The sequence below is a fragment of the Rana temporaria genome, chromosome 2 (assembly GCF_905171775.1).
Source record: "Rana temporaria chromosome 2, aRanTem1.1, whole genome shotgun sequence".
Taxonomy (NCBI): Eukaryota; Metazoa; Chordata; class Amphibia; order Anura; family Ranidae; genus Rana; species Rana temporaria.
In genome coordinates this window covers 381,611,295-381,634,713 of record NC_053490.1, presented here as the reverse complement: position 1 = coordinate 381,634,713, position 23,419 = coordinate 381,611,295, and the positions used below count along the sequence as shown (strand labels likewise).

General features: G+C 39.2%; 1 protein-coding gene across 2 annotated transcripts in view; it reads right to left on the bottom strand.

Moving 5' to 3' along the window:
- Positions 1-3,236: 3,236 nt before the first annotated feature.
- The window catches only part of LOC120927297 (mitogen-activated protein kinase 14), a 109,927-nt gene continuing 89,744 nt past the window's right edge, over positions 3,237-23,419 (bottom strand). For both annotated transcript variants that reach the window (XM_040337867.1, XM_040337866.1), the window contains exon 12: positions 3,237-7,509. In XM_040337867.1, coding sequence (XP_040193801.1) covers positions 7,442-7,509 — 68 coding nt within the window. In that variant the 3' untranslated portion in view covers positions 3,237-7,441. The remainder of the gene's footprint in view (positions 7,510-23,419) is intronic.

Here is a 23,419-nt window from a genome sequence, read left to right as displayed (position 1 = left end):
ATGCTTGCTTTGTGGCAAGGTGCATGGCGGTGGAGTCGTTTGGAGGAGCAGGCTGACCGGTCAGTATTCCTCTCCTTTAGTCTATGGTTCAAGTTCAAACATTTACCGGCTTTATTTCTGTTTATGATGATTACTTACATGTCTGTTTGTCTTGGGTTGTTATGCGCCTGACTGAAACCGTTGCATGGCTGTGATAACACTCCTACCTGAATGTACTTCTCCGTCGTATGGATTTTTTGCTGGAATCAGTGGCTTTCAGACATTATATCAATGGCTCTAACAGAAATATTGATTCCTTTTGTGATTGAACTTCAGACTGGGTGAGTGTCTACATGGCCATTTATAGGTTGGTTCTGATATATTTGGATATACAGCCTATGACTTATGGTTTAAATTTTCACCTTACCTTGTTTAGGGTTTGGTTTAAATTTTATGTAGAACACATTTTCAACCATGCAGAACATTGATCAACCTCCACCTTATAACTAGTACTCTCTGCCTTGTCATATAGATTTATATGAAGATGTATGTTTTTTTTTTTTTTCCCTATTATACATATCAGAATGATTTGTTTTCATGAATGAGGTGTGGTAGACTGGGACGATATCTCATCCTTGTTACAGACCTCATGGTAAACACCCATTTTGGGATGTTTTTCTATAGGGTATATTTTTTTTCTCTTGCTTTCTCTTTGAAATGGTTTTCTACATTTTCTTTGTATCTTCATCAGGTTCCTGCACTCGCCCGGTTGATTGCCATCCTTGGCCTTGTGATGCCCAGTGTTTTTGGTGCTGGCAGCACTGGTGAGTATCTTTTGCTCTTGAACCAACTTTCTTTTTGGCCCCCACTCCTTCTCTAGGGATTATTGAATAGACATCGTATTCTTAAATTTAGGCTGTAGTTATACAGTGTTTCACCATGATGGCAGCTCTTTTGGCAATTTGCCCCAGATTTTTGCAGTCAGAGTATATTTCCCATTTATTTTTTTGTACACATGTCGTTTTATTTTATGTCTTTCTATTATATCCAATACTCTCTGAAACACCTGAAGAAGCGAGTCACTGTGAAACATGTAGAGTTTGCAACTGGATAAGATTTTTTTTTTTCCCGTAAACCCATTGCGGAAATTGATATTTAATCTCTTTTCCAGATTGTGTTATAGTGCTTCTCTCCTGAAATAGTCAGCATCTTCTGCACATTACATGTCTGCCTACATTTTTTAATGATCTGTTGTATAATAAAATTATATTTTTGTATCTAAACTGTGCAAGTCTATACTGGACCATGAAAGTCCAAATTGCCTCTCAATTCGCCCAATTTTTCTAATCCTTTCACTATAAACTGCCCACGACCAGGTACTTCTCACAAGATTTCTGACAGAGAAGTGAAAGAATGAGAAGCATTGTAGAAGAGCCAAGGACCACTTGTGGAGAACTTCAAAAAGACCTGGTAAAACTGTTTTAAAAAAAAAACACAAATCAGTAATGCACTCAAATGCCATGGCCTGTATGTACGCTCACTATGCAAGACTCCATTGCTGAGGAAAAAGCAAGTTGAAGCTTGTTTAAAGTTTGCTGCACATTTAGACAAGCCTGTGAAATGCTGGGACAATATAGTCTGGTCAGATGAGACCAAAATTGAACTCTTTGTATGCCATAATACACACCATGTTTGGAGGGCAAATTGCACTGCACATCACCCCAATAAAACACCATACCAGCAGTGAGGGTTGGAGGTCGGAACATCATGGTGTGGGGCTGTTTTTAAGCATACAGTACTGGCAAACTTTGTGTCATTAAGGATGAATGAAAAAATATACAAAGACATGCTTAATAAAAATCTGCTGCCATCTACCAGGATGATGAAAACAAAAAGGAGGGTGGACATTTCAGCAAGACAATGATCCCAAAGCCAAGGAAACTCTCAATCGGTTTCAAAGAAATAAAACTGCTAGAATGGCCCACCCCATCTCCGGATTTCAATCCAAAAGAAATCCCATGGAAAGAACTAAAAAGATCAGGAGTTCAAAGAGGCCCATCGTCCCCGAGGCACTGTTCAAATACACTGCGATTCACAGCATGTGGCCCGGTGTATCACTGTTCACCAATTCAGGTGCGAATATTTGCCTGAATTTGCACCTGAAATCAGCCTAGAAGATGCACAGGACCCTTCAATGCAGACCATGGTCGACCCGGAGCTGGGTGAAACCCAGTCATGCAAATTCGATGTGGAAAAACATACATCCAATTGCATATGTGTGAACTTCGCCTCAAGATTTGACGACTGTTGTGTGAAAGAATGTGTCAAAAATGACATCCGAGCAATGCATGCGTCTAGTTTCCCCACACAGGAGGCATCTTGAAGCTGTCATTATCAAAGGATTTTGTACAAAGTATTATATATATTTCACTTAGTGTGTTCAATGTTTTTTTTTTTGCTGTGTCATTCTATTTTTATTAAACATACGGTAACTTAATTTTTTTTTAATTATTTGTTTTGGTTTCTTTGTATGTATGGGATTGCATATCAATAGCACCTTTAGAAATATATTAACCTAAAAAAATGGTGACGTGTTCAATACTTATTTTACCCCCTGCAAACATCTAATTTAAATAAGCCCATTGTTCTACAGAATTCTAGGCGGTCTTCAAGACCAGAGTTGCTTGGTATACACCTGAAAAAATGCACTTGGCTACAACAGAAACAAAAGTATTCTATAGAAGGAATGAATACTGATAACAAAAACTGCATTGTTTACATTAAACCCAATCCTTAGTAACCTCCATGGTCCACTAAAAATACATGAAAACAAACATTATTACCCAGCTTACATTTTTTCTGTTCCTTTGTTATGCTACATATATTCAAGAATTCCTGCCCAGTGTCCCTAAAATAAGAAATGCATTTAAAAGGGAATACAAATCTAGCCAGAAAATGTGTCTACCACTTGGAGACAACTATTCAAACTAAGGAAACAGCGCCATCTGCTGTATGTTAAAGTGATAGAATAGAGAAATGTGGCATAGAAAGGAGGATGTTTTAGGTGTGTGTGTGTGTGTATGTATATGTGTGTATATATATATATATATATATATATATATATATATATATATATATATATATATATATATATATATATATATATATATAAAAAAATAGATGATTTCAGTGTGATCATATGGGAACTCCTGAAATAAGCTGATGTACAGTACATAAAGCACACAACATAACCAATGACAGATTTTAAAAATAAGATTTATTTGACCAGTGCTTATTTATGGCAAATCCATCACAGAGGAGACCAAGAAAATAGCAAAATGCAAGTGAACATTTGAGTAGCTCCATATAAGTCTTCTGTGTAAGTGCAGCAGTTCTGTTCAATGTAAACATCTTAATTCCATTTTAGAAGAAAAAAAAAAAACCGGACGACAAGATTTGTGAGAATAATGGTATCTGTACACAAATGACATCTGTGGGTTTGCTTTGACATGTTCTGACTTGCCAGAGCAAGTTCGCAGGTATGCCACTTGTAATTTAGGAAACTGAAAACATCTGTTCAGCAAGACAAAACATTATTTTAAAAGGCAAAGGATCAGTACCATACAGAGGATGTTAAAACAAATACAAAATGCCCCTTCACTAAATATGGTTTGGTAATATTGACCAACATTTGTATAATTATACACAATCGTAATGGCAGCTACATGAATTTACATTGGCTAAAATATTTTCAAAGATACCCTAGATCAGCCTAGTGGTACAATTAAAACTAATGTATGCATAGAAAACTGTACAGCTATTTAATTAAAATGAGAGCATCAACAGTTTTTAATATATTCATAGCATTCAGAATCAATATCTCATTGTAAGTGTGTACAGTGCCATACATAAGTATTTACCTCCTTGTCTTTTTCCAGAATGTGTTACTGATTAAACGTGGAATTAAAATAAATTTTCTGTATAAAACAGTCTATACAGATGAAGTGGAAAAGTAATAGTTCTCCAAACTATAAAATGAAAAATTCTAACATGGAAAAAGTACTTCCTTTACTAATTAAAATGAGCTCTGGTGTATCCCAACATTTTCAGAAGTTAAATAATCCTCTAAAATCGAGTTGCGCTATTTCAAAATATACATTTTATACTGCTGCTCTTGGAAGACTCCAGAGGTTTGAAACAAATAGCATCATGAATGCCAATTAGGTAATAAAATGACTTTGTGGAAAACTTGTGAAAACACAAATCAAAACTCAGTTAAAAAAAAATAATATCAACATTAACCAGACCATCTTTTATTCATTATTACAAAAAAGAAAACACCGCTGCAACTATGCCTAGAGAAGAGCATCCAATAATATATATTGGATTAAAAGATGGTTAGAAAAGCAACTAAGGTTGATGACATGCATTAAGATTTTGCAGAGATCCACCGCACAGAGTGGGTTTTATCAGAGCGATGAAGAGAAAGTCATTAATAAATAAAATAAAAATATGTAGCAATACTTGAAATTTTCTGATCTCCATTCAAACTAAAGAGGGTAAAACGGTTTTGCCAAGGGGCAAAAAAAAAAAAAAGTTCAGTCGTGGCAACACGTTGTGCCCCCAAATATCTGCAACTGGAGTCACAATGTGAAAAATCCCAGGTAAATCCATTTCAATACTATAAAATATGGGCATATGGAAAAGTCCAATGAGGGTAGTACTTGCAGGACTGTAAGTTATGTTTGGCATTATAATGAGGAAGCATAAAAATAAATACTGCATGTTGAGTTTGTGCCAACAAGTGTTTTTCCTGCACTCTTAACCACACTGGTGTAGCAAAGGCAGTAAAATACAGTCACAAATGTATTCAGGCTTAGAGATCCATAACCTTAAGGACCATACCCCCACGTTATATTAAAGTGATTGAGAAGGAGATTTCAGGAAGAGTGAGCCAAGGTTCCCAATAAAGCTGAGCAACTAGCTAGCCGTTACATGTGTGCAACTTCACAGTAAAGACCCTATCCTCAGAAAAGTAAGGAAGACCTTTATCAGAGGCCAGTTAGTGGCTACCTCAAGAAGCACACAGCGGCACTGCTTTTAGTGTTAAACATCTAAAATTTGGACTGTACAACTCCAGGCCTCGAGTGCAGTTATTCTTACGCAGCTCAAAAAAAATTAAACTTGAGGAATACAGATACATAGCCTTCATCTAGGCACACATTTTAATAACTTAGTGCTTTCCACTTGGTGTAGTTTTACAGCAAGTACACAGCCACATGAAGGTCATATTGGTCTGGTTCTGCAAAAAACTAGCACGGTCTTCCTGCAAATCTCAACAGCAGCTCCTGTCTTGCAATTTGGTTAAACCACATATAAAAGCATGGTAAGGCTGTTTATATTTTTTTCCATTTTAATTTACAAGGAAAGGTTTACGCTTAATGCACATGGGCACATTTAGAGAACACTGCATAGTTCAAACTTACACAGAAAGGATGGTTGATCCACATGACTATTAAAGGCTAATTCACAAGGTAATTTGAAGATGATCAGAGGTAGGAATCGCCTAATAAAGCTCTTTCAAAGTCAGCACATGAACAAACACTCATGCTCGTGCTTAAAAAGAGTAGAAATATATTCTCAGTGAACCAGAAGCTTATTTGGCCCAGATCTGGTCTGTATTATTCAGCATACTGGGGAAGGGGAGAGCTACCTTTGTAAAGTAGCAATTCTTCATCTTTCTCATTCTTTGTCTGAATAACTAAACTTCTAGTCTGCAGAGAATGATGACATGTTTGTTACACAGGCTTAACGTGCCCATCTCCAGCAGTATACATATCTGTCTCCCAGAGAAATGGCCCAGGAGAGCTAGGGTAAGGAAATTCTTAATTTTGCTCTCAAAAAGACAGTGGTCCTATAAATGAAAGAAAGGATGGAGGCTTACAAGCACCATATGGGTGTTAAAGTGCTTCCCACAGGCACCAATTACTTTTTAAACTACTGTTGTACTTATAAAATGTATTTGTGTGCAAACGCAAAGACTGAATATTCCACAATTTCTAAAGGAACGTGGTCGTTTCTAACTACCATTTCCAGCCGATTTTACCCTTTGTTACATTTAACCAGCATATAGAAAATTAGTAAAGACAGGAAAAGTTAAAACCAATAAAAACAAAAATCTATCAAATGGAAAAAGACTTCAAAGAAAAAAAAAACAGTAAACAACTTTATATGAATATTACCATTTAACAGTACTAATATATATAGTAAACATAAATATATCTATAAACTTTCAATGATATAGTCTTTTAGTTTTACATAAAAAAAAAAAAAAAAAATCATATTTGATACTGGAGCATAATGCATTTTACATTGGATTTTCCACTGACTTTTTAGAAGTCGAGATAGTTCATTTTTGAAACTCTTAAAACACTTTAGACACAAAAGTTCAGATTAGCTCCAATTATCTGTTTAGGACACAATTTTGTGGAAACAAACATAAAACATTTTCTTACATAGATGCTAATTAACAATGTGTACAGTATCCCACAGAAAGCAGAACACGAAATGACTGTCCATTGGTTTCTATTAAAATGTGACATGCCCAATAGTGTCACATGATTACCCCAGAGTGCTGCCCATTTGCTTCACTGCCATCAGATCTTACAGCATCCCTGTTTGAAAGTAACCAATGTTATTTTAAAAAAACATTTGTAAGTTGTTCCTAGTGTTGTCATCTATTCTCATTTTCTGGCCTGTCAAAGGTGGTGGTTATTCTTGGATCAGACTTATTGGCTCCCAAACTCTGCAACAATTTGTCCATCCCTACCTTACAAAGCGCACATGCTCATCCCAAAAGAACTGTATACCATTCAAATTTTAAATATTGTTGCAGAAGAAAAGTTTTGTTAAAATGGCTTTGTATTCACAAATTAAGCATTAATGAAAAAAAAGTTTATTTTCCTAGACGTTCAAAACTTTTTTTTTAACCTAGTCCAAGTTCAAGCCAATAAAAAGTGTTTGGTAAGGGCTTAAAAAAACATCAATCCGTTTTCTCAAAAATGCAGAGATTTTTGTATCCTATATCTGGTCTGTCTTTTATCCTCTTTAAAAATCACAAATATTAAGACATAAGGAGCACTGAACACAACTGTTTTAAACAAATATTTCCAAAACTGTCTGTGGCACAGGTCATACTGCGAGTGTAGAGGATGAAGAAATATATTTTTGTGAAAAGTGAGAGGCAGTTGGAGGGCTAGGGGAACATGCAACAATAGTTAGATTCCATATAAATAACTCTCCCCAGTAAAGAAAAAAAAAAAATATATATATATAGAGATGTATGTATGCAAGTCACTCAGATCCACAGTCTGATAGGCACTTTTTTTGACAGCTGGAGGTGGTAAACAGACCCCTCCACCAACGTCTTCACAGCGGCAAAACACCTTTGGAACAGCTTCTTTCAAGATTCCATTTCATCAGGGTCCAGTGGTGGAGGTACAAAGCAAAGTACTTCTTCATATGTTAAAGCTAGATGTGGAAACAAAAAAGGTAGAGTAAGTGAAGAATTACTAATCATTTCTAATTCCTTTTTCACTGGTTGTCCATATTGGCACCAACCAGTAGTATGTCGCCTCTCAATAACAGAAGACAGGAAGACAAGAAATGTAATACCCCACCCATGCCCTATTATATGATGTTATTACCCAAAGTTAGTTTAGCTTCACCTCCTTCCAAGTCTCACACTTGGTCTTATGTGGTGCATTTTTCTGCACACCTTTTAAAGACCTGTGGAGAAGGAAATACGAGCCTACTTTCTAGAACTATAACAGAAAGGTGCAATCAGCACAAAGAAATCAAGTAAACTAAGACCCCCGTATGCAAGCTGAACACTAAAGAATTTTTACGCAATACAAATGCCAATGGTAAATAGAATATAAGTGCAGCGCTATACAATTAATCCAAAATCTTGACAGAACAATAAATCTTCAAAAAGTAAAAAAAAAAAAAAATATAGCTAGATTCAGAGAGAGTTAGGCCGGCGTATCAGTAGATACGCCGACCTAACTCGGAATCTGCGCCGTCCTAAGTTCAAGTGTATTCTCAAACTGAGATACACTTAAACCTAGCTAAGATACGACAGCCTGCGCCATCGTATCTTAGGGTGCAATATTTAGGCTGGCCGCTAGGTGGCGCTTCCGTTGAGTTTGGCGTAGAATATGTAAATGACTAGATACGCCGATTCACGAACGTATGTGCGCCCGTCGCAGTAAAAATACGCCGTTTCCGTAAGAGATACGCCGCGTAAAGATAAAGCAGCTGCCCCTAGTTGATGTTAAGTATGGCCGTCATTCCCGCGTCGAAATTTGAAAATTTTACGTCGTTTGCGCAAGTCGTCCGTGAATGGGGCTGGACGTAATTTACGTTCACGTCGAAACCAATACGTCCTCGCGGGGTACTTTGGAGCAATGCACACTGGGATGTGTACACGGATGGCGCATGCCTTAAAGTTGCGGCGGCGTCTCTGAATCTAGGTAAGAGTAACAGTCTAGAGAGATGGTGAACAGCAAGTTCCACAAAGTCTTTCACCAGTGTTGAAGTCCACAACACGTGACAATCCCTCCACCTCCGGTCTAACCAATTACTCTCACCTTACGGCATGGACCCCTGAGCGAACAGGTGGTCATGCAGGCAGGTATAAAAAAGGTTAAACACGAACCATAAACTTCTTTCACATTTTCTTAAATCTCAGCAGCGGCGCCAGATCATAAGAAAAAAGAAAGAATCTAAGAGCTCACTGCTTAACAATATAAAAATAAATTTTTGTGTTTACACACAAACTACTCGCATAAAGATGATAAAATACAACATGTAAAGCCGACATCAATCTGTATCACTTCCGTAAGACAGCAGCAGGTTACGTCATACGCAGCTCCTCCCCCGTACACGTTACATTCAATCAGAACTTCCTCAGCGGGGCGGAGCGACTGCATCACCCATTATGGCACTGCCGAAAATGTCTGGAGAATCTGTGGGTGCGAAGACCTCTCTTAATATTATTCACATGCTCCCCAATCTGGACCCCCAAAGGTCTTGAGTTCTGGCCTATTTTTTTAGATTAGTGAACAAAGTGTAGGCAAGACTGATAACTTAATCCCTTAAACACAATGTCTTATCCATAGGCTAACAAGCCGTGAAATCTTGCCCTTCGGTTCGGCATCTGCTGTTGCTATGACGGCGGCGCATACATCAGGCTGACGCGTGACATCTCAGCCATGTCCCGCTGTGTCTGGCTTCGGCCGTTGCCATAACGACGGTTCCTTACAAATAGGCTAACGGGTCATACAGTAGCTCCGCCCCGTTGAGGAAGTTCTGATTGAACGTAACGCATATGGGGGAGGAGCTGCGTATGACGTCACCCGCTGCTGTCCTACGGAAGTGATACAGATTGATGTCGGCTTTACATGCTGTATTTTTAATCACCTTTATGTGAGTAGTTGGGGGTGTAAACACAAAAATACATTTTATATTGTTAAGCTGTGAGCACTTAGATTCTCGTTTTACTTATGATCTGGTGCCGCTGCTGAGATTTAAGGAAACGTGAAAGAAGTTTATGGTCCGTGTTAAACCTTTTTGATATCTGCCTGCATGACCACCTGTTCGCTCAGGGGTCCATGCCGTAAGGTGAGAGTAATTAGTTAGACTGGAGATGGAGGGATTGTCACGTATTGTGGACTTCATGAACACTGATGAAAGACGTTGTGGAACTTGCTGTTCACCATCTATCTTGGCTGTTACTCCATCTTTAACTTTTTGAAGATTTATTATTCTGCCAATATTTTGGATTAATTGTATTGCGCTGCACTTATATTCTATTTACTTTCTACAACTGTTGGTTACTGACTCAAAGTACAGGGCCTTCCACTTACAGCTTGACTGTCAGTGTCTAGGGTAAAAGAGTACATAAAAGGGAAAATAATTTATAAAAAAATTGGATGCAGTAGGGAATCGTTAAGAGTCCCTGTTCTGTGTGTCCGTTTCATCATAGAGATTTTTCCTTTTTCTTTAGAAGCAAGAAATAAATCTTCCAAGTGAAGGGGCATCCCAATTTTTCAGTAGTAGTTCCTGTGAAAATTTTAAAAGTTTTAACTTTCCCATCAAATTCTGAACCCAAGACATGTCACCAGGACAAATAGAGATGGCAAATCTTCCCGTTATGGGAAAAACAGCAACAAAAACCTCAAAGGGGTGAGTCATTCTATTTTAAGAGTCAAGAGTACATTAAAATTCCTAGAGTGGTTCTCTTTCTGGCTAGAAGAAAGAGGCCGTTTCATGATCCAGACATAAGGAATATCGTCATTATATTCTATATGTTAGCCCTCGTGCTTCGGGTCTCCAATACAATATGTGCATTGAATCCTTATTTAATAAATATCATGAACTGTGCAATTAGGTGCACTTATGTTTTATCTGTTGCATCTACAGAGCAGGTAGAAGGCTTAAGCCTAGTACACACTACAAGTTTTTTTTCTGAAAAGTTGTGTTCTGACATGGGGACACCAGCTGCACAATGTGCTGTATGGCAACTCTCAGAGGGAGGAGTTTTATATGTACCCCCAGCAAATGGAATGGAGCTACAGAAAATTAACCACTTCTCACCCCGCCCATAGTCAAATGGCATTCGCAAGGTGTCTCTCCCATCTTGGGTGGGTGTCATATGATGTCCTTGGCTTACTGTGTAAACACACAGATTCACGTCCTGTCAGGGTAAAGGAGACAGATCGTGTGCTCCTAGTATATAGGAACAGCGATCGGTCTCCCCCCCAGCAAGTCTCCGCCCCCCCCCCCCCAGCACACAGTCACGGAACACATTTAACCCCTTGATCGCCCCCTAGTGTTAATCCCTTTCCTGCCAGTGACATTTATACAGTAATCAGTGGCTATAGCCATCACTGATCGCTATATAAAATGTCAATAGTTTAAAAAAAGTGTCAAAAGTGTCCAATCTGTCGGCAGCAATGTCAAGATATAAAAAATAAAAATAAAATAAATAAATAAATAAATAAATAAATAAATAAATAAATAGCAGCTCATCGCCATTACTAGAAAAAAAATAAAAAATGATATATATATATATATATATATATATATATATATATATATATATATATATAAATAATAAACATGGTGGGACATTTGTACACTTGAACAATATCTGAAAGAAAAGATAATCATAAGGAGCCTCAGATGGGAAGTGACACCTCAAGATGGCCTAGACCAGGGGTCTCCAAACTTTTCAAACAAAGGGCCAGTTTATTGTTCTTCAGCCTTTAGGAGGGCCGGATTGTGGCCAGCGGGGGCATAAAAAGCCCCGGGCTCAGCATTGGTGAGAATTAATTTGGCCTCATAGTTTGCGATCAGTAGGATAAAGAGTAGTGCCCCTATTAGTAGGAGTAATTGTATCTCATCATTGGTATCGGTGGAAGAAAAAGTGCCCCCTTGTTGGAGTGAGTGGGAAGAATAGTGCCTCATATCAAGGGGAGGAATAAAGCCCTGAGGGCCGGATAAAGGCTAGCAAAGGGCCGCATCTGGCCCTCGGGCCGCAGTTTGGAGACCCCTGGCCTAGACGACAGGGACTCCATGTTAGAATGGCTCGAGTTCTTTAATGGAGTTGGTCACAAATTACAAGAGCTCATCTTGAAAAGAAAAAAAAGAGGAAAATTATCAAACTAGGCGAAAATAAATGAATTAAACTTACTGCTAGACCCTATTAAGGACTCACAACAAGTGATAGATTTTAATAATAGAATAAAGAAACGACTGGAAAAGGTTGATAAAGAAACTCAGAAAACTAAAATAAAGAAGTTCCATCGCGACCTGGGAGATTTTAGAACCAAAAATATCTATCTTTGGCAGCAAAACAACACTACGGAAATAGTAGAAAATGAAACTATGGAAACTCAGCAAGAACAAGGTACTGAAGGATCACAACCATCCACCAGCACAGCACTACAACCTATCAATAGCAGGGTCCTAAGTTTGACCCAGGAACCGAGCAATCGCTCCACTCCTACAAGGGGTAACCCTAACCAATCAAGAGGTAGGGGTCGGAACGCTGCCCCCGGTAACCACAATCAGAGACCACTACCTACAGACACATACCATCAGGTACCTGTATATAATAGGTACGAACCCTTACGTGAAGAGCAATACCAATCACCCCGTCCTTTTTTAGGGAGAGGTCGGGGTGGCAGAAGAGGGGCAGGGGAGCATCAACCCACAGGGGGAGACCCACGACGCAACCTCAATATTACACACAACACAGGGACACCAATCAAACATCATCCCATGGGGACCCACAGTGGAGAGATCAACCTTACTCAGATCGAGAGAGAGGACCTCACCCAGGCCCTTGGAGAAGAGACCCAGAGGATGTAGATCAGGGAGACGCACAAAGGAACAACAAAAAAAGAAGAGTGAGAGATTACGATTAGGAGGCATTTTTAATTTAACAGATACGATTTTAACAAATAAAGAAACTAACATTTTAAACCTGGGCCTAAAATGTGGTCTCAACCGCCCAATTAATAAGTTTAATGATTTTATCGATATTCACAAATACACCAGGATACTGAGTATGAAAAAGTATTTTTTGAATAAATACCCAAACACTATAGAAAGAGTTCCCATACCAGCCACGGACAGTGGACTGAGGAACAAATCACTTTTTAATCCCCTTGTAGCCGCAAACCAGCCCTTGGATGTTTTTAAAGGTCTTCTTCTACGTGATCTAGAATTGATAAAACCAAAAAAAAGACGTGAATCCAAGATACATAAGGGATGGTATTGAGCTACTGGAAAAGAGAAAAGAGATTGTAATCAGACCAGCAGACAAAGGGGGAGGAGTGGTGATTTTGGGTAAGGAATTCTACCACACACAACTGTCAGATATGCTTTCAGATACAAATACCTATGTGAAATTGAAGAAGGATCCCACATCACAATATGAGAACAATTTGCAGAAACTGGTACAAACAGGATATCGCTCATATGCAATATCCAATAAGGAGAGAAAATACTTGGTTCCCAGTAGTTGCCGTATTCCAACAATATACGCATTGCCCAAGATTCACAAAGATGTACAACACCTACCAGCAAGACCTATTGTCAATGGGATTGGGTCTGTAACCTCTAGACTAGGGCAATTCCTGGACCACTATTTGCAGAAAAGCGTCACGGCCACCAAAGCTTATTTAAAGGATACAAAAGAGTTGCTCATCTTACTACAAGAGATAGACCTAACTGGCCTGGATAATGTGTATCTAGTAACGGCCGATGTCTCATCTCTGTACACAATAATTCAGCATGATGATGCACTCTTATCACTAAATTGGGCCCTGTCGAGGAGAGAAGACCTCTCGCATAATCTTAAAGTATTTCTTCGCAACTGTCTAGACTTCTGTTTGGGACATAATTACTTCTGGTACAACAATTGCTTTTATACACAGAGAAACGGTGTTGCAATGGGGGCCAAATTTGCCCCCAGCATTGCAAACCTTTTTATGGCCGAATGGGAAGACAAAACGATTTTTAAAACACAACAGAAGGAGCTATTATTTTATAGACGCTATATCGATGATCTATTTTTTATTTGGGCTGGTTCCCTTTTAACATTGGATGAATTTTTAAAGGATCTTAATACAAACAGACACAACATTCACTTGACCAGTGAATACAATCAAGACAGTATCCACTTCCTGGACCTCAACATTTTCAGAGATAACAATAAATTAGGTACCAAGGTATACTTCAAGCCAACCGATGCAAACAGTTTTCTGCCTATCCAAAGTGGCCACCATCCGATGTGGTTAAAAAACATCCCGAAGGGTCAACTGATGCGCGTCAAACGTAATTGCAGTAATGACAAGGGAAATTTTTGGAAAAGGGATACAAGAATAATCACCTGGATAGAATCATTGAAGATCTTGGACAGCTCCCCCGCTCCAGTAGCCTTACCACCACACAATCTCAGATAAGGAAAAACATACACGAGTGGAGCTTTATTTCTGGGTACCATAGCCAATACAAAGAAGTTGAATTAATTTTCAAAAATCACTGGCACATTTTATTTCTTGACAAGACACTAAATACAGTCCTCCCAAATAAACCTGGTTTTATATACAGGAAGGCCGTAAGTTTTGGTGACAAGGTGGTGAAAAAGATCCTGGACCCCCCAAAGAAATTACCATCAATATGGGATAAAGATGGGTTCTTCCCCTGTAAAAAATGTCTTCCTTGTAAAGAAGCTGATAGACCAAGAAGCTGTATCGATTCCTTCATCTCCACATCAAATACTCAGTTCCAAGTTAAATCATTTATAACATGTAACACCACTTATGTAGTATACATGCTCGAGTGTCCTTGCCATTTAATGTATATTGGACGAACCAAGAGAAAACTCAGAATTAGAATAGCTGAACACATTGCCAACATCAAACTGGGATATAAGGACCACAATGTGTCTCCACTTCAGGATACATCATAACCGTAACCCTGCCGGTCTGAAATTCTGGGCTATTGACCACGTTGAACCTGCTTGGAGGGGTTGTAATCACGTGAGAGAACTATCAAAGCGCGAAACAGAGTGGATATACTTGGCAGTCACAATGGCACCAAAGGGGTTAAACATTGATCTGAATATAAACTGTTTCATTAGCGATTTTTGATGCAAGAATTTACGTACCGCTATGAACCTTCAGATTACTTACCCTTATATGGACATCCTGTAGCACTGGCCATATCTACACTTTGTTGACAATCATGGCTGGTCTTCAGGGAATTCCTAGGTGCCCGAGTGAACACAGATCCCTACTGTCCTACATATTATGGCGACAATTCTCCCATAAGACCTATAGGTCATTTCTACATCCTCCACCTACCAAATGACCATATATACATATATTTATATGTATATATACACACACTTATTTATCCATACATCTATTTATTCATCTAGATCTATGCGAGTTTCCTTGATACACAGATTCAGGCATGCCTCCTGAGCTCTCCCACAGATTTATGCTTCCCTGTGTATGTATGTATATATACATATACATGAGTAATTGCTATATGCACATGACTATTATACTTCACTTCTTCTAGCAGTAAGATCCCCTGATCTCTATATAGTTTTATACATTTATTTTTTATGGATGTTTTTAGTGCCCTTCTGTAATGCCATTAACAGTGATCTCCATATGTATTCCACTGTTTTTATATATATATTTTTTTATATACGTTTTAATATCTTTGGTGTTTTTTAAACATTTTTAAGATATTTTAAACGTTTTACTACTATCTTTGATTTTATATATATTTTTTTTATATGTATAATTTTTTTTAATATATATATTTAGTTTTAATATTTTTATGTATATTCTATATACATCAATAACCAGTTTTACTGCAGAGGAAAATGACATTTGCATTATAAGGTTGCTTTAGAGAAGAACCATGTTTAGAACACTGATCATTCAGGAAGTACAACCTCCTCACAAATGTGCAACTTGCTTCATACATATAGAACCTCGGGTTGCACATCAAAATGCACAACTTATGTGCATCTGTGAGGTCCACTAACATGCCGTGTGAGTGATCGCAGTAAACTCACTTTTCTGCTGCAAGGCCGTCCCAAGCTTTATATATTATATAAACTATCAGCCTAACCAGTGGCAGTTATACATTTCCACGGTGTGTCAGGAATGCACTATCCCTAAAAAGACATCTATAAAAATAATCTCCTATTTTCCACAAACTACGGGGGTTCCATGATCTATATTACCGTTTCCCTGCCCATTTACATATGCAGCAGTGGTAAAACGAATAAGACACTCCCATCTCAATTGCAATTGGCTATAACCCATTGCAGTTCTAGAACTCTGTCACGCATGTTACATTGAGAAAGTTTGACCATTCCTCACTTTTACATATAATCATATATATTTTTATACACTTTCTACAAATCTCCTTCCCCCTTCTCTATAAGCGTTTATTATGCTTAATAATAAATACGTTTTTTTCAGTGATAAGATTCATTCATGAGAATACACTCTTCCTCGTATGTGCCATTTACCAATGGTACATATCCTGTTACAGAACGAGGAATATGCGATTCCATCATACTTTGGTCATATTGGGCCACATTAAAGTGCAGTTTAGATTTCCTTCATTTTTCCTCTTTTTAAACCCATTACACATCCCGGCTGATGTCCAACTTAATGTCCGGATCGAGTAGCACCAATCACATCCGGTGGGCGGAAGGGACACAACCAATAGCCGTCGAAAGCTGGGGTATAAAGGAGACAATGACGGAGTCACGTAGCCACGCCCTCAGTCGAAGTCGGAAGTGACGAAACGCGTCAGGGCGTGGCGACAGACGCTACACGGAAGTCTACAGTGCGTTCCACCGCGCTCCACCAACCACAGCGAGGGAACCATACCAGCTCATCCGCAGCACTCACGCGGCCCCTGTGGGCAGGAGGATACCGGTGAAACCACTTTATTTAATGTGCATTTACTCTACTAACACTGTACGCCATTAACTAGTGGGATTATTCCACACCTTGTTGGGGATACTGTTTAGGCATACTGCACTATGAACTTTGTGTTTTTTGCTTTCCATGTACCCCCTCCTGAGTTGTTTTAACCCGTGCAGTACCTGGATCATTGGATGGTTTGTAAGCAAATCATTTATAGATTTGCAGTGGTAAGCTTATACCCTCCTTATTTGGGTGACTCATCCACATTTCATGGTGCATTTATATTTAAATTTTTTTGGTATTAGGTGCATATATACCATTTAGCGATCACCTACCTCACCATCACTCATTCAGGAAATTTATTTCTGAGCAGGGCTTGCCTGTTCATAGCGCTGTTTTTATCACTTTGAACAATTGTTCACGTTTATTTGATAATTTTTAGTATATATATATATATATATATATATATATATATATATATATATATATATATATATATATATATATATATATATATATATATATATATATATATATATATATATATATATATATATATATATATATATATATATAATAAAAATGCCATAAATCAATAACCTATTTTGTAGGTGCTATAACTTTTGTGCAAACCAATCAATATACGCTTACTGCAATTTTTTTTTTTTACCAAAAATATGTAAAATACATATCGGCCTAAACGGAGAAGATCAAATGGCACCAAAAGAAAGCTCTATTTGTGTGGCGGAAAAAAAAAAAATCTCAAAATGTTATTTGGGTACAGTGTTGCATGACTGCGCAATTGTCATTCAAAATGTTACAGTGCTGAAAGCTGAAAATTGGCTTGGCAGGAAGGGGATGAAAGTGCCCGATATTGCAGTTGTTAAAACACAGTTTTCAAGTGGGAAGATTAAACTAGTAATAACATTATACCTGCCACAAGACACATGAAACATTGCTTTACTGACAGAGGATGATCATGTATCCAAAATAAAATCAGGTTATAGTGATGTTATATACATGAAAGAAGCTATATTAAAACCCCAAAACGATGTTATATATTAAATTAGGGCCGAAACAACTAATCGATTAATCGACAACTAATCGATTATGAAAATAGTCGTCAGCTATTTTCATAATCGATCAATCGGCCAGTTGATTAGTTGGCCTGCATATAGAATGCATTATTTGTTTACATATCAGGAAATACAGTGCAGCACACATACAGCTCAGTACACCATGCATACATGTCACACTAAGGGCCTGAGAATTTGTGAATGTGAAAGTGTGAGGAGCAATGCCTCATGGGACATATAGTCCTGGGCAGGAAGTGAGTGGTTCTAAAAGGCAGACATTTTTTTACCTTGCTATAGCGGGCACTCAATACTATACTTTGCAGCTTTCTATGGAGGCACTTTGAAGGCAGGAGGAGCCAGAAGAATCGGTGAGGGACCCCAGAAGTGGAGGATCTGGGCTGCTCTGTGCAAAACCATTACACAGAGCAGGCAAGTATAACTTTATCACTTTAAAGACTTTGTGCAGGGAAGATCAGCATCTGAACCCAGAGAAAGAGGAGGTAATAGAAGGCATTACAATTACTGCAGTTGGTTATTTATATTTACCACTGCATATGGATATTTAAGAATAAATTGCCTTTTTTTTTTTACATATTAACTAAATTGTACACCACACTTTTTTTTAAGATTATCCGATTAATCGAAACAATAATCAACCAACTAATTGATTTTGAAAATAATCGTTAGTTGCAGCCCTATATTAAATGGAATGGCAGCATTGCTTATTTTTTTAGGCTTTTACCCCTTACCTGGTAGCAGCCTTACAACCTGAACATCATAAGCCTGGTGCATAATAGCCTAGGAAGCACTGACACTCCTGGTGTAATAAGCCTCAACTGGGAAAGGAGGAACCTTGCTCTTGATAACATAGGCCTGAGAAATTAGCTGAGGAAACCACCTAGTAATCATGGCTTGAGAAGCAGCCTGATCTTTGTAAGGACATTCAGACAGAACAAACAGGTAAACAGACTGAAATTAGGCTGTAGACTTCAGATAAACCTGAACAGCAGGAACCACAGCGAAAACAATTAAGCATCTTTTTCTTAGGATGCATACGATTAGGACAAAATTACGACTGCGCCAGGTTCTGATTTAGGTGAAATAAAAAAAGGCGCCCTATAGGTAGGAAAGAGGACCAAGGTTTCAACTTGACCAAATCCTGGTGAAGGACCAGAAAGCGCATCTAGCTCCGAGACCCTGCGAGCAGAGGTGATGGCCACCAAAAAGATGACATTGCATGCAACATATCAAAAGGGAATCTCTCTGGAAGGTTAAAAAAGGGGCTGTAAACTCTTGCATTTTTTCACCTTAATGCATTCTATTTCCCTCAGCAGGGAAGGGCTGTACCCCTCTCCACTAGGTCCTGGCTCTTGATTAGATAGATTGATAGCAGCACAGCCATTGGCTCCCGCTGCTGTCAATCAAATCCAATGACGCGGTCGCCAGGGGCGTGGCCAAGTCATACAGTCGGAGGCTATGGACGCCAAATTCTGGACTCGGGAGCGCGCCTGCAAAGTAACCCTGGGAGAGCGCTTCTCCCAAGGGGTTATCTGATGCAGGGAGGGGCCGCGAGAGCTGCCGAGGGACCCCAGAAGTCGGTATTCGGGCTCACTCTGTGCAAAACTAACTGCACAGTGGAGGCAAGTATGACGTTTGTTATTTATTTTTAAAATAAATTGAAGCTTTACAAATCGCTTTAAAAAGGAGTAGATTGCAAAACAAGACCAGACTTAAAGGATCACTAAAGGAAAATATTTTTTTAGCTAAATAGCTTCCTTTACCTTACTGCAGTACTGGTTTCATGTCCTCATTGTTCGTTTTTGCTTTGAAGTTGCTGTAATTCTGATCTGATCTCCACACTTCCTGCTTCTCTGGCTCCTTATGAAAAATCTCATGGCAGCTTTTCACTGTGGTCCAAGCTGTGTGTCTAAAACTCCTCAGAACCAATCAGATTCATTTTAAAAACAAAACACTGCCCTGGATTTGTTTGTTTTTGTTCTGGGTCTCTCTCTACTTCACAGAAACATGAAACCAGTTTAAAAGTGAAAGTGAAACTAGAGGCACATTATATGATGAATTTTTATCTATTTTTAATCATTTTTAAAAGGAATCGGTTAACTTATGTCTCTATACCCTGTAAACAGTCATTTCAGCAAAAAAATGTTTTTCCTTTAGTGACCCTTTAAGTCGCACAGGTGGAACAAGCTGCGTGACATCTAAGACAAAGACTTTAAAAGAGGAGCTCCAGGCTTCCTGGCACCCAAGTCCCCTTTACAGCTTCCCCTTACTTTCATCGCAGTCCCCTTCATTCCCCCCCCCCCCCTCTTTTATACTGATCCACTTCCCTTTGTTCCTTGCAATCCAGTCCCCTTTATATGAATGCCTCCTCCCTTATATTACATTTCCCCCTGCCATTCAAAACACTCCAACTTTTCCAATCCTACCTTACACAGCATGTTAAAGGCAGAAGGGTGGGACATGCTTTTCATGTTAACATGATGGCGATTGGTTGCTAGGACCGCCCTGCATTCTAGCAATAAATCACTGGCTTGTTAACTTGAAATGCATGTCCCGCCCTCTGCCCAGACATGCTGCTCCTTCTGCCTTCTACATGCTGCGTGAAGAATGTTGTGGGGCATCAGCTACAGGGGAAAGGAGGATGTCAGCCGGGAGAAGACAAGCCAGGCTTGGTAAGTGGCAGAGCCATGGTCCGTATAGGACTGTCATTCGGACCATGGTCCGCCTTTTTGTGATGCCTGCCCTACACCTTTATCCTGCTCAACAACAGAGGTAGACATTGAGGGAAGGCATAAATCAGGAAAACCTGGTCCCAAGGAGTCTTCAGGGCATTTACTGCAAAACGCCAGAGGATCCATGGTGTCATCTGCATGGTTGCAGACGACACCAAGCTATGCAGTGGAATAACGTCCTTACAGGATGACGCCAATTTACAAGCCAACGTCAATGCTCTGTCTAATTGAGCAATATGTGGCAGATGAGGTTTAATGTTGATAAATGTAAAGTTATGCACTTGGGGGCCAAGAATATGAATGCATCATACATACTAGGGGGGAGTACAACTGGGGAGATCCGTAATGGAGAAGGATCTGGGGGTTTTGGTAGATCATAAGCTCAATAATGGCAGCTGCAGTTTCTCGAGAGAGATATCGAGAGATCGAGAGAGAAGGAGAAGTGGGTGGTTAGTGGTCGATGGTCCTAATAAAGATACGGCACCTCATCCCTTAATTAGAATTGAAGAAGGGAATGGAGGGGTGTGGGATTATTGCGGTGCCAGCAAATAGAAACCAAAACACAATAGATATATATAAAATATTTATTGGTTACAGGAAGATAAAAATTGGTTCAAATATGTAAACAGTACAATGTAAACGTGGGAGCAAGACAGAGGTACAGGCCATTGGTCAGGTCTACCCAACTAGTTTTGCCAATCGTTGGCTTCGTCAGGGGATTTGTGACATGACCGTCTCAGTGAGTGGCTCTGAAGGGATAGAACAAGATTTAACAATTTAGTCAAATCCATTAAATACAAGTGCATACTTAGTTCATAATTTTTACTATGGTTATTGTAAAAATGATGAACTAAGTATGCACTTGTATTTAATGGATTTGACTAAATTGTTAAATAATTCTTGTTCTATCCCCTCAGAGCCACTCACTGAGACGGTCATGTCACAAATCCCCTGACGAAGCCAACGATTAGCGAAACTAGTTGGGTAGACCTGACCAATGGCATGTATCTCTATGTCTTGCTTTCACGTTTACATTGTACTGTTTACATGTTTGAACCAATTTGTATCTTCCTGTAACCAATAAATCTTTACTTTTATATATTTATTGTGTTTTGGTTTCTATTTGCTGGCCTTGCAATAATCCCACACCTCTCCATTCCCTTCTTTAATTGGAGGAATTTAATTTATTCACTCTTGAGAAGAGAATAAGGGGGGGATATGATCAACATGTACAAATATATAAGGGGTCCATATAGTGAACTTGGTGTTAAGTTATTCACTTTACGGTCAACGCAAAAGACAAGGGGCACTCTTTACGTCTAGAGGAAAAGAGATTTCATCTCCAAATACGGAAAGGTTTCTTCACAGTAAGAGCTGTGAAAATGTGGAACAGACTCCCTCCAGAGGTGGTTCTGGCCAGCTTGGTAGATTGCTTTAAGAAAGGCCTGGATTCTTTCCTAAATGTACATACTATTACTGGGTACTAACATTTATAGGTAAAGTTGATCCAGGGTAAATCAGATTGCCTCTTGGGGGATCAGGAAGGATTTTTTTCCCCTGCTGTAGCAAATTGGATCATGCTCTATTTTTTTGCCTTCCTCTGGATCAACTGTGGGTATAGAATTGGGTATATGGGATTGTACGATATTTATTTTATTATTTTTGTTATGGTTGAACTGGATGAACTTGTGTCTTTTTTCAACCTGACTAACTATGCAACTATGGTTCTGGACACAAACCGTGCAGTTTGTTGTTGAATCTGGACACCAAGAGATCCACATCTGGCATCTCCTAATGCAGAAAAATTGCTGCAAACGCCTTTGCACGAAGAGCCCATTCTCCTGAATTCAGCTGCTGACGGCTGAGAAGATCCTCTTGCCAATTTTCCAAGCCAGGAATTCGTACAGTGGAGAGAACCAGTATGTGAAGTTCTGCCTAAGACCAGATTTTTTTCCTTCTTGATTATTGATGCAAGCTAAAGCTGTGACAGCTGTTAGAATACACCATGACAGGGAGACATAAAAAAGAAGACACACTAATGTTGCAAATCCCGATTGGCAGCCCAGCCCGTACTTCCCCCATTCACTGGCCAACTCGGAATTCAAGTGGAAACAGTGGATTTTAGTACCCTTGACGTTTACGAGCTGTTTTTCCATGGAAGACCTGCTCACCACATTCGATTAATTTATCACCGCAAATCCAAATTTGACCCTTGCGAGAGAATTTTCCTGGAAACCTATGATGGTTTCCGAATTTAAGACCTTTCTGGGCCTATCCCTTCACCATATGCTCGTCTTCTCTGCTTCTATGAACACGATTAGATACGAGCAAACCTTGCGGTTCATGCATTTCAATGACAAACTCTGTCGTCCTCAGGGTGACCCTGAACAGGATCGTACTGTTATGTTGCTGTACTGTGAGTGATTATATCAGAATGATGCCTGCAGGTTTAGGTATCATCTTGGTATCGTTTTTTCGGTCTGCAGTCGGCTTTCATGTAAAAGCAATCCTAGCCAATCCAGCCCCCCCCCCTCCATGGTTTTCTCTGGCTCTGCTGTCCCAGCGGAAATCCGCCAGCTGTTCAGAGACCAGAACAGCTCCAATAATCTCTATGGCCTAAGGAACCGGAAGCTACAAGCATTTCATAACTTTCGCTTCACTGGATATAAACAGTGCCATTGGGAAAGCATCAGCATCTTATCACACTGATCTTGGTGTGGTCAGATTCTTTGAGGGCCGAGGAGAAATCTAGCGTCTAATAAACCCCAAAATTAAAAAAACAGTCACTACATATTGCTATCATAGTGGATATTTACATTCCCTGCGAGAATAATAAAAAATGATACACAAAATAAAAATAAAAAATAAATGAAAGGGGCAGTGTAAAAATTAAATACTGTATTTATCGGTGTATACCGCACACTTTTTTCCCCTGAAAAACAGGGCAAAATCGTGGGTGCGCGATTTACGCCGATACCCACGCTTTGTACGAACCACTGCGCCGACATATACCGAGCGCAGTACACTCGGGTATAGTCGGGCAGGCTCGGCTCCTCTAGCGGTCACGTCGTGTGCG